General features: G+C 38.4%; 1 protein-coding gene across 1 annotated transcript in view; it reads left to right on the top strand.

The window, feature by feature from the left end:
- The window catches only part of CFAP70 (cilia and flagella associated protein 70), a 113,406-nt gene that overhangs the window by 52,255 nt on the left and 47,947 nt on the right, over nt 1-13,204 (top strand). The window contains exons 13-15 of the mRNA XM_004701413.2: nt 3,972-4,063; nt 4,928-5,041; nt 9,143-9,167. Of these exons, the coding sequence (XP_004701470.1) occupies nt 3,972-4,063; nt 4,928-5,041; nt 9,143-9,167 (231 nt within the window). The remainder of the gene's footprint in view (nt 1-3,971; nt 4,064-4,927; nt 5,042-9,142; nt 9,168-13,204) is intronic.

Raw genomic sequence — 13,204 nt, 5'->3', positions numbered from 1 at the left:
AAAAAGAGAGAGAGAGAGAGAGACTGGTTTGGGAAAACAACAGGTTCTGTTTGGGACATGTTGTATTTCGAATGCTAGCAAAATGTCTGGGTAGAAATATATGACAGATCAAAGTTAGCAGACGGTGATAAGGGAGGATAAGACTTGAAATATCAGGGGATTGTGAGACTCTTTCTTCAGGCCCCATGAAAGAGGGTTAGTAGAACAAAGAATGATATTCACTTAAGACAATTCCATGCAAAGCATTATGAACAGATTAAACAGGGCCTTAGCTGAGGTGGAAATTTTGAGTAAAAAATAAATAAAACCCTTTCCTTTAGAGATAACGGAGATAACCACTCATTTCATTCTAGTATTTTTCTATGCAAAAAAATAGTTTAGCAATTATGGCACACACAAACACAAAGGGGCTTCAAAAAGGTCTTGGGAAAATTCCATTATCTTTTAGTTTTATTTTCCCATCAACTATCTGAAGCCCCTCTCTATGTGTATATATGTCTGTTTAGGTAGATAGATGTTCTATCACTCATCCGTCAGTTTGTTGTACTGTAGTAGCTTGCATTTGCTGTGATGTGAAGTTATGCCACCAATATTTCAAAAACTAGCAGGGATATCCAGGATACTTACATGCCAACAAAGAAGACCAGTTAATACAACGACTCTCCAAATTTATGATTAGCCACTAATGCCGAAGTTGAAGAAATTTGAGATTTTTACCAGCTTCTGACGTCTGAAATGGATCAAACATAGAATCAAGATGCATTGATAATTACTGGTGATTGTAAACAAAGAGAAAGAGTCAATAACTTGAAAATATGGCGTTGGCAGTAGAAATTATGCTGGAGACTCTAGAATAGAATTTTGCAAGACCAACTATTTATTCATTGCAAATATCTTTTTTCAACAACAGTGATTACACCCCTGAATCTCAATGGAAGAAATGCACAGGAATCAAGTTTACTACATGTGTGGGAAGAGATAATAGAGAATAAAGAAGTTTGACATCATCTATCCAAATAAGGCTAGAGATTGACTGAAGGTAGACTTCTAATTGCTCGTGTGCAAGTTCAAAGCGAAGCTGGAGAAATTTAAAACATTGACTGCCAAAGTACAACATTAAGTAAAAGCTACACTTGGCAGAGCTTTCCTAGTACAAATTTTTCCCGCTAGGCGAGCATAGAGCAACTCACCCTGAGTTAGTGCACCCAGTGGTGTCGCCTGGGAAGGTTCTCTCTGGTCACAGTGAATTTTTTCATGAAAGCAGTTTCACTCGAACTTTGTTTTTTGTGATGGCCGAATTAAGAGAACAGTGTGTGGCTGTGAATTTTTATTTCCTGCTCGGGAAATAAAAAAATCACAAAAAACTGTTGTGATGTTGAACACAGCTTACAAGGAAGGATAGCACTATGGAAAAAACTCAAGTGTATGAGTGGTTTTCTCATTTCAAAATAGGGGAATTGTCAATTGATGACAAACCTCATTGTGGATGTCCGTCAACTTCCTGAACAGATGAAACTGTCAACTCATAGTGCATTTGAAGTTTGTTCCACCAGGTCAGATTGTTAATCAAGCTTTCTATTTAGAGGTTCTGAAAAGACAGAGTAACAGTGTGTGACAAAAAAGGCCTGATTTGTGGCAGACAGTTTTGTCACCACGACAATGGACCTGCTTGTACAGCCATCTCAGTGCACCAGTTTTTGGCAAAAACCAGCATCCCTCTCTTGCCCCACGCACCTTACGACTTCTTTTTGTTTCTGTGAATGAAGAGGGACCTGAAAGGACAGCAATCTGACAACACAGAAGAGGTGAAGAACAAAACCAAGGGAGGTGCTGCCAGCCATCCAAACAGATGAGTTTGAAAAATATTTCCAAGAATGGAATCATAGATTTGGCAAATGTATTAAGTGTAATGGAGAGCATTTTGAAGGTGATAAGTTGTTTTGTTAAAAAAATTAAATACATAGATTTGAAAGAAAGATTCTTTGGGGTGGGAGGTGCCCCCTCGTATATCCCACCTGAATTTAGAGACCATCTCGAGAACTGAACATTGAACACTAATGACAAAGACCAGACAAGTGGAATGACATCAAAGACATGATACATGAAGAAAGCAAAAGGTCATTAAATAATACACTATGAAAAACAAAAAAAAATATATTACACTATGTCAGAAGGGACTCTGAACCTTTTTAAGAAGGTAGAATTACTATTTGAATAGAAGAAACTATGAAGTAAAAGAGCTGACAGATTTCAAGGAAGCAAAGTATTATAATGAAATGTGCAAAGACCTAGAGTTAGAAAACCAAACTAGAAGAACATGCTCGGCATTTCTCAAGCTGAAAGATCTGAAGAAAAAGAAATCAAGCCTAAAGTTGTAATATTGAAGGATTTTATGAGCAAAATAGTGAATGATGCAGGACGCATCAAGAGAATTTAGAAGGGAAACATACAGTTTCAAAAAAGCATTGGTTAGCATTCAAAAGCAGATGATACTGAGGAAGGCAGTCTGTACTGAAAGCATTGGTGACAAATAGACTCCAGGAACTGACAAAAATACCAATTGAGATGTTTCAACAAAGAATTGCAATGTTGGAAACACTATCTATACCTAGAAATTTGGAAGCCCGCTATCTGGTTAGCCAACAGGAAGAGGTCCATATTTGTGCACATGTCAAAGGAAGATGACCCACAGATTGTGGAATTTATCAAATAATATCTTACTACCATAAACAAGTAAAAGTTTGTTGAAGATAATTTAAGATTGTTCTAGCAGTATATTGACAGAGCTACCAGCAGTTCAAGCCAGATTCAGAAGGAACAAAGGATATCATTGCTGATAGCAGATGGTTCTTGGCTGAAAGCAGAGGATATCAGGAAGATGTGCCTGTGTTTTATTTTCTAGGCAAAGACATTTGACTATATGGATAATTACAAATTATGAATAACATTAGGAAGAATAGTAATTCTAGATGACTTTATTGTGCACATAGAGAGCCTATACACAAACCAAAAGCAGTTGTACATACAGAACAAAGGGGTACTTTGAAAGAGAAATGTCAAGGTTGTAGCCTTTCAGCATATTCAATCAATTTGATGAGCAAATAATCAAAGCAACTGGATTATATGAAGAAGAATGTGTCATTAGGACTGGAGGAAGACTCATTAACAACCTGCAATATGCAGATGACAAACCTTGCTTGCTGAAACAAAGAGTACTTGAAACACTTACTATGAAGACCAATGAAGATAGCCTTCAATAAAATAAAGAAAATAAAAATTCTCACAAATGGACCGATAACAACATCATAATAAACAGATAAAAGATTGGAGTGGTTAAAGATTGCATTTTACTTGGATCCATAACCAGCACCAGTCAGGAAACCAAATGAGGGGTTGCATGGAGGAAATCTGCTGCAAATGATCTATTTGAAGTCTGCAAAAGCCAGGTGTCACTTCGAAGACTAAGATGAGTCAGACTCAGCCAGGGAGTTTTCAGTCTCTTCACATCATGTGAAATTTAGACAGTGAATAAGGATTGATGTGTCTCAATTATGGTGTTAGTGAAGAATATTAAATATACCTTGAAATCCCAGATGGATTAGCAAATGTAGAAGAAACCCAGCCAGAATGCTCTTTAGAAGCAAGTACGGTGAGATTTCATCTCATATACTTTGAACATGTCAGCATGAGGGATCAGTCTGGAAAAGGACATCATGCGTGGGAAAGTAAAAAGCGTAAGGTCTTCAACAGGATAGACCACCATAGTGGCTGCAACAGTGGGCTTTGTTGTGGTAGCGACTGTGAGGGTGGCACAGGCCCTGCAGTGTTTCATTCTGTTGTCTGTAGGATTGCTATTTGAACAGCAAATCCGTTTTCTCACTTACTGTATTATAAACATTTTATGTTACTGAGTTTTAAATAAATATACTTTTTCTCTGGAAAGAGTAAATTAGAGAAAAATGTTTTTACAGCAATTTTTAGAAGCAGGGACCTACCTCGTATTGGAGATTCAGCTGGACAAAGCCTTGGTTCCAAAGCGAATGCCCGAAGAACTAGCCAGAAGGTACGTATAAATGGTCCTCAGACTTGTTTTGCAACGACTCCTTAGGCATAGATAAAAGGAAGCAGGCTTCTTTCACAAATGTAATGTCCCTTGTTCTAAGCAGCAGACAGGTTTCTGGGTTGTTTTCTTCCAGATGAAATTTCTTTTGTTTTTATGTTTTCTTGCTACAAAATCAGTTAATGAAAAAAATGAAATGAAGAAAAAAGAATGAGGAAGCTTCAAGAAGTTTGTGGGAAAAAATCAATTATTGTTTAGTTACAACTGTCCACAAACTTTTTTGAATCCCCTCGTATATAACAACACTTGGATTTTCTGCTCACTACTGATAACCTCAGCATCTGTCCTGGAATTCTTTGAAAAGGTCTGGAATTATTTTAGTTACACACACATGAAATTTTGAATAAATTCATTTCATATTGACCACAATGCTCTAGCATATATTTTTAAGTTTTATTATAATGCTGCTGTATTTGAAAATATATAAATATGTGAAATCCATGGCAACTTCAATCTTTTCTCTATTTATCATCGTAGTACCTACTGGTCCTGTTGTGAGAATTTTGATCTTCTTGACATTAAGTTGCAAAACATACTGAAGGCTGTCTTTGATCTTCGTCATCTAGTACTGCAAGTGCTCTTCACTTTTCAACAAGCAGCTTGTGGCATCTGCATATCGCAGGTTGTTAATCAGCCTTCCTCCAGGCCTGATGCCACACTCTTCTTCATGCAGTCCAGCTTCTCGGATGATTTGCTCAGCAGACAGATAGATTAAGTATGGTGAAAGGATACAATCCTGATACACACTTTTCCTGATGTGGTATTCCCTTATTCTGTTTGAACAACTGCCTCTTGGTTTGTGTGCAGGTTCTACCTGCGCAATGCAGTGTTCTGGAATTCCCATTCTTACCAGGACTTCAACACATTCATAGTCTGCTATGATCCACACAATCAAAAACCTTTGCACAATCAAAAACACAAGTAAGCTTCTTTCTGATATTCTTTGCTTAATCAAGAACACAAGAAAGCATCTTTCTGGTATTCTTTGCTTTCAGCCTAGAGCTATCTAACGACAGCAATGATATTATTTATACAAGGTCCTTTTTAAAAACCACTATGAATTTCTGACAGCTCCATGTTCATATACTGCTGCAAACACTGTTGAATGATTTTCAACCAAAATTATTTGCATGTGACATTAATGATTTTGTTCAATAAGGTTTGCATTCTATTGGATCACTTTTCTTTGAAATAGATACAAATATGGATGTTTTCTAGTCAGTTGGCCAGGTAGTTGTCTTCCAAATTTCTTGGCATAAATGAATGAGTGCTTCCAGTGCTTTGACAGCATGTTGAAACATTTCACCTGGTTTTCTGTCAGTTTCTGGAGTCTTGTTTTTGGCTAATACCTACAGTGTAGCTTGGACTTCTTCCTTCAATACTATTGGTTCTTGATCATATGCTACTTCTTGAATTGGTTGAAAGTTGACCAAGTCTTTTTGGTAGAGTGACTCTGTGTAGCCCTTCCATCCTCATTTGATGCTTTACTACCTGGTTCAATAGTGTGCCCATGTACTCCTTCAGGATTGGAACTCAAGGCTTGATTTTTTTTCTTTGATTCTTTCAGCCTGAGATATGCTTAATGTGTTCTTCCTTAAAGGCTTTCTAATTTGAGCTCTTTGCACCTTCATTACAATGTTTTACTTTGTCTTCTAAAGCTGCCCTTTGAAGTGGTCTAGTCAGGCCTTTTACACTACTTAATCACTCCCTTCAATTTGCCTTAGCTACTTTGTGTTCAAGAGTGAATTTCAGAATCTCTATTGACATCCACTTTGATCTTTTTTTTCTTTCCTGTCTTTGTAATGAACTTTTGCTTTCTTTATATATGATGTTCTTGATGCCATCCCACAACTCATTAGATTTTTGTCATTAGTGTTCAATGTGTCAAATCTGTTCTTGAGATGTTTTCTAAATTCAGGTGTGATATACTTGAGACTGTATTTTGGCTCTCATGGTCTTTAACTTTTTTCTTCAGCTTCAACCTGAACTTGCCTATCAGCAATTTATGGTCTGTTCCACAGTCAGCTTGTTTGTGTTGACGATATTGAGCTTTTCCATTGTCTCTTTGTGTATTCCATCTAATGAAGTGCTCTTTAATAGTCAGTGTTTATGTTGTTGAAGAAAATGTGTTTCCAGTAAAGTCATTGATCTTGCAAGATTCTGTCATGCAATCTCCAGCTACATTTATTTCACCAAGGCCATATTTTTCAACTAATGATCCTTCCTTTTTGTTTCCAACTTTTGCATTTCAATCGTCAGTAATTATTAATGCGTCTTGATTGTGTGTTTGATCAGTTTCAGAATAAAGAAATTGGTAGAAAAGTCTTCAATTTTTGTCACCCTTAGCTGTAGTGGTTGGTGCATAAAGTTGAATAATAATAGTTCTATTAAGTGAACTTCCTTGTGGGCATCTAGGTATTAAGCTCTCACAGATAGCATTGTACTTCAAGATCTTCAAATGTTCTTTGTGATGATGAATGTAATGCCATTTCTTTGGGTTCTATCATTCCTGGGATAGTCAACCATATTATTTTCATACTCCAAACGGCCCATATCAGTCAATTTCAGCTCACCAATGCCTAGGATATTGATCATTATACATTCCATTTTGTTTTCTAACGACTTCTAATTTTCCTAAATCCATACTTCATGCAGTTTTTTAATTGCGTAATTGCTCTGGCTAGATCTTCCAGTAGCACTTTGAGTAGAATGCCTGAAGCAGACATCCTTGTCTGTTCTTCATCCCAGAGGGAAGGCTTTGGTCTCTCACCACTGGCTATGATGGACACTGTGCCTTGTTACAATGTTGCTTTTTGGCTTGAAGATATTTCTTTTTACTTCGAATTTGTTGTGTTTTTATCATGAAAGGGTGTTGAGTTTTTAAAAACGCTTTTCTTCATTTTCAAAAATGCTTTTCTACATCAGTTGAGATCATCATGTAGTTTTTTGGGTTTTCATTCTGTTAATGTGGTAAATTATATTTAATTGATTTTCATATGTGAAACCAGTTTTGCATTCCTGAGGTAAATCCGAATTGCTAATGGTTCATAAGCCTTTAAATATGTTGCTGGAGCTAATTTGTTAGTTGGGTTTTTTTTTGCGGAATTGTTGAGTTTATATTCATATATGATGTTGCTTTGCAGTTTTCATTTTTTCTTGATGTTTATACCTGGCTTTTCTCTTGTACTCTTTAAAGTATTATAAGAAGGACTGACACTAATTCTCTTTCAATAGTAGGAACAATTCAACAGTGTAGCTGGTCCTTGACTTTTCTATGTTGGGAGGTTTTATTACTAATTCAGTCTCTGCTATAGCTCTGTTCAGATTTTCCCTCTTACTGCCTTCATTTTGGTGGTTTGGGCACGTCAGGCAATTTGCCAACTTCATTGCATTAGCTAACTGTTGGTGTGCAATTACTCAGTATTCTCTTATGAAAACCAGTTGCAATGAAGCCAACTCTTTTTTTTCCCTTTAAAAAAAATCATTTTATTGGGGGCTCATACAGCTCTTATCACAATCCATACATTCATCATGTTCAAAACATTTCTAATTGAGCCCTTGGTTAAGCTCCTCATTTTTCCCTCATGAACCCTTGATAATTTATAAATTATTATTATTTCTTCATGTCTTACACTGACAGATGTCTCCCTTCACCTACTTTTCTGTTGTCCATCCCCCAGGGAGGGGGTATTATATGTAGATCATTGTAATAAGCTCCCCCTTTCTATCCCTACCTTCCCCTTACCCTCCTGGTATTGCTACTCTCATTATTGTTCCTGAGAGGTTTATCTGTTCTGGATTCCCTGTGTTTCCAGCTCTTATCTGTACCCCTGTACATGCTCTGGTCTAGCCGGATTTGTAAGGTAGAATTGGGGTCAAGGTGGGTGGTAGGGGGAGGAAGCATTAAAGAACTAGAAAAAAAAAAAAAAAAGAATGAGAGGAAAACTGTATGTTTCATTTCTTCCTTGTGATCCTTCTGTAAGGGCATGTCCAATCCTCTACAGATGGGCTTTTGGTCTCCAATTTGCCTTCCCCCTCATTCACATTGATAGATTTTTTATTCTGGATCTTTAATACCTGATACTTGATCCTATCAACACTTCATGATCACAGAGTCTGGTGTGCTTCTTCCATGTGGGCTTAGTTGCTTCTCAGCTAGATGGCCACTGTTTATCTTCAAACCTTTAAGACCACAGACCTATATCTTTTGATAGCTGAGCACTATCAGCTTTCTTCACATTTACTTATGCACCCATTTTGTCTTCAGTGATCCTGTCGGGAATGTGAGTATCACAGAATGCCGGGTTATTAGAACAAGGTGTTCTTCTGTTGACGGAGGGCTTGAGTAGAGGCCCAATGTCCATCCAGGCAGTTTATTTTAAATGAAGCATCTAGAATGGTTATATTAAAATGGAAGTTAACCCCTGTAACTCCTCTGCTCAGAAACCTCTAGTGGCATCACATCTGAGTAAAAGCCAAAGTCCTTTCAAGGGCTTACAAGGGCCTGTATGTTCTGCCTCTACCACCTTTCTTACTACTTGGCTCTCAATTTTTCAAACCAGCCAAACTCGCCTCCTTGCTTGGTTTTTATACACACTAGACATGCTTTTCCTTAAAGAGCTGTTTCTTTGCCTGAAATGTTCTTACCCCAGAAGACTACATGCTTGCTTCTTTACTTCTCTCAGTTCGTTCCTCTAATGTTAGCAACTCAGTTAAGCCTTCCCTGGTGAAATGTGCTCCCTCATTCCACCTCCTCAGCCCCCAAATGTCTGTTTTCCTGATTTATTTTTATCTGATATTTATCTTAAAAAATTATAGTGCATATTGTTTCTGTGTCCCTACTGGGATATAAGTTTCATGAAAACAAGAATGTTCTGCTATTTTGTTTCATTGTCTATTCCAGAAGCTAGAAATTATATATTTTTAATGAATGAATAGCACTGCCCCTGGAGAGGAAACTGGGTGGCTGGGGAACAGAATTGAAAGGAGACGGTTTACTCCATATCGTTCTATACCTTTAAGGTTTTCATACTACGGACATATGAGGGTAAGTCAAAAATGATGCTACTAGGGTTCCAACTCATACACACACGTGTTTCTTCCAGACAAAAGGTGACCAAACATGTCTCCGCAGCAGTGAATGCGCATGAAGATGTCACCCCCCCCCCAAAAAAAGATACTCTTTATGCTCTGAGAAGAAAAGCCAATTTTGAGGTTGAGAATAATATCCATTAAAAACAACAACAACTCATGTAGCCACCTTCCCAAATTATTGAAGCTTTGCATCAAGTTTAGAGGAATGCCGCTCCACATAAAACAACAGCTTTTAGATAGATCAAATGTTTTAAAGAAGATCAGGAAGACCTTAAGGAAAGAGAAGAAAGACTGCTAATCTTCAACAATGAAGAAACTGGCTGAAGCCTGAACTGGTGGAAGAAGACCCCAGAGTTCCCACGGATGCCAGAGCTGCCGAGAATGGGATCTCGCGTTGCCTGCCAGTGTCAATTTTAAGCAAACCTCTGGGCCCCTGCAAGGTTTCAGCTCAATGGTTCTGAAAGCATAACATGAAGATCAGTTAGCTCAAAGAGCTGATCTTTCCGTCGCTCTAGCAAGATTGAACCTAATGAACACGATTTCGTGGAATGAACAGTACCCAGGGACAAGCCTTGGATTTGCCAATATTATCCAGCAAGAAAGGCCCCATCCAAACAAAGGGCCCAAGGGGATCTGTTGGGCCATTTTAAATTCAAGACAGAGAGGTCAGCTCAGAAGGTGATGGTGTTTGGGTTTTTTTTGCTTGTTTGTTTTTAGATTTCAAAGGAGCAATCTTTATAGGTTTCCTAAAAAGACACAGCTGGTTGTGGGTCTTATTATGAAGATGTTTTAAGAACAGTGAAGACTGCCTTGGCAAAGAAAAGACCAGGGAAGTCTCACCGAGGAATTTTTTTTCCATCGTGGCAATACATGCTCGTTCAGCAAGGGCTGTCCTTTGAGAATTTTACTGGAAAACCTTAACCCATCCACCCTGCAACCCTGATATTGCCCCTTCAGTCTTCTTGTTGCTCCCAAAACTAAAAGAAAATTTTAAAGGAAGATGATATGTGTCCCTTGAGGATGCCAAAATTGCTATTTGACCTGGTGTAAATCAAAGAGCACCGAATTCTTTGACGGAGGTCTCGCATGATGGAGACACTTCATTCAAAAGTATACATACCTAGGTGGGGATATGTTGAGCAACAATAGCTTCATATTTTGATGTTTCTGTTTAATAAAGGGAATGTATACTTTTGTAGCAACACTTTCTTACTTACCTACTGAATGATCTAAATCCACAACACCCATTTCTTTCTAACTACTTAGTCACACAGCCTCTTGTGCACACTAGGTTTTCTTAAGTGAGTAAAGTTAAGGCCAGGACTCAAATTAGACAAGAGCGATGCTTGTATGTAAGATTGGAACTGACTTGATGGCACCTAACAACAACAACAATTTGGCTACATCCAATAGCTGTTTCCTTCCCTTTTCCTGACTCGTCCATTATTGTTGGTAAGTACGGTCAAATAGATTGTTTCCACTCATGACAACCCTCTGTGAAATAGAATGAAATACTGCCCAATCCCGGGCCATCCTCAGATTTGTTCCTTTGTTTGATCCCACTGTTGGAGCCACTGCAACAGTCCGTCTCATGAGGGTCTTCGTCTTTCTCGCTTACTCTCTACTTTGCCAAACATAATGTCATTCTTCGGGAACTGATCCCCTAGATTACATGTCTAAGTGCGTGAGACCAAGTCCACCCATCCTTCTAAGGAACATATTGGCTGTACTTCTTCCAACACAGTTCATTTCTCTGGCAATGCATGGTATAAGCCTATTTAGTCTTCTTCACCGATGCCATCATTCAAAGGCATCAATTCTTCTCGGGACTTTTTTATTAATTGTCCAGCTTTTACATGTATACGAGGGAAATGAAAAGACCATGGCTTGAGTCAATCTCACCTTAGTTTCCAAATGACATTTTAAATATTCTAAAGAGATTGGTTACAGCAGATTTTCCCAGTGCCATCTGTTACTTGGTTTCCTGCTTACATGAGTGTTGACTGTGAATCCAAGTAAAATGAAACCCTTGATAACTTCCGTCTTTTATATATATATGGTGATGTTGCTGACTGATCCAGTTATGAGGATTTCATGTCTATCTTTATTATTTAATGTTGAGCTGTGATCCATACTGAAACAATAGTCTTTGGTCTTTATCAGTCTATGCTTCAAGTTTTCTTTGCTTTCAGCAAGCAGAGTTGTATCATCTGCAGTCTTCTTCATATAGTGCAGCTTCTTGAGTTATTTTCTCAGCACAGACTGAATCAGTATGGTGAAATGATACAACCCTAACACGTTTCCTGATTTTAAACCATGAAATATCCCCAGTTATGTTCAAATGACTACCTCATGGTCTACAGACAGATTCTATTGTGTGTGTTTTTTTAAAATCATTTTATAGGGGGCTCATGCAACTCTTAGCACAATTCATCCATCCATCCATTGTATCAAGCACACCTATACATTTGTTGCCATCATCATTCTCAAAACATTTGCTTTCTACTTGAGTCCTTGGTATCAGCTCTTCATTTTTCCCCCTCCCTCCCTCACGGATCATTTATAATTTTTTTTTCATGTCTTACACTGTCCGATGTCTCCCTTCACCTACTTTTCTGTTGTCCATCCCCCAGGGAGGGGGTTATATGTAGATCATTGTAATCGGTTCCCCTTTTCTACCCCACCTTCCCCTTACCTTCATGGTATCGCTACTCTCATTATTGATCCTGAGGGGTTTATCTGTCCTGGATTCCCTGTGTTTCCAGCTCTAATCAGTACCAGTGTACATCCTCTGGTCTAGCCAGATTTGTAAGGTAGAATTGGGGTCATGAGAGAGTGGGGGGAGGAAACATTTAAGAACTAGAGGAAAGTTGTATGTTTCATTGGTGCTTTACTGCACCCTGACTGGCTCATCTCCTTCCCGAGACCCTTCTGTAAGGGGATGTGCATTTGCCTACAGATGGGCTTTGCATCCTCACTCCGCATTCCTCCATTCACAATGATAAGATTTTTTGTTCTTTGCTGCCTGATACCAGATCCCTTTGACACCTTGTGATCACACTACAGACAGGTTCTGTGTGAGCAATATATAAACATCATCTCTATTAAGTCTGCTGGCATTCCCATTCTCTTTCATGTTATCTACATTTATGACTCACACAACCTTTTTAGTCAATGAAATCTTTAAAGTCAATAAACATCTCTCTAGTTGTGTTAGTCTGGGTAGACTAGAGAAACAAATTTATAAGCACTCATTTATGTACAAGAAAGAGCTTTATATGAAGAGCAATTATACATTAAGAAAATATTCCAGTCCAGCCCAGATCAAGTCCATAAGTTCGATATTAGCCCATATACCTGACACTAATCTATAAGGTCCTCTTCAGACTCACGAAACACATGCAATGACAGGCCAGTGGGTGGGAAGTCTCCTGAATCCAGTGACATTGTAAGCATCTCAGTGCTGGCAGGGATCACCACGTGGCTCCTCCCGTTCAGGGCACCAGCATAGCTCCCTGTGTCCTGTCAGCTGCAATGTCTCCCAGGGAGTGAGCCTGCATCCTGCTTCCAGCGAGCTATTTATCTCCTTAGCACCTCTAAATGAGGTCATCAAATCATGACCTTATGGACAGGCTAAACTCCACCCCTTCACTCTTAATCCTCTCAAACTGACAACTGATCATATAACCACCACTCTAGTATTTTCTATTTTCATCCAAGATTCATCTGATAGTAGCAATAATATCCCTCATTCCATGCTCTCTTTGGAATCTGGCTTGGATTTCTAGCAGTTCCTTCTGCAACCAATTTTGAATTATCTTTAGCAAAAATTTTCTTGTGTTTGATTTTAATGATATAATCCATAGGCAAATACTATACTAGTGTCTACATCTGGGTTTCTACATTATAGACTAGCACAGTGTAGTATTAAATTAAAATGGTGATGGGGGGTAGAGGGGCCAGCCCCCACCGTTAGTTGCGGGCTCAGTA

Source organism: Echinops telfairi, unplaced genomic scaffold, assembly GCF_000313985.2.
Source record: "Echinops telfairi isolate 266 unplaced genomic scaffold, ASM31398v2 ScPeMD7_70;HRSCAF=299, whole genome shotgun sequence".
Classification (NCBI taxonomy): domain Eukaryota; kingdom Metazoa; phylum Chordata; class Mammalia; order Afrosoricida; family Tenrecidae; genus Echinops; species Echinops telfairi.
This window is presented reverse-complemented; position numbering and strand designations above follow the sequence as displayed.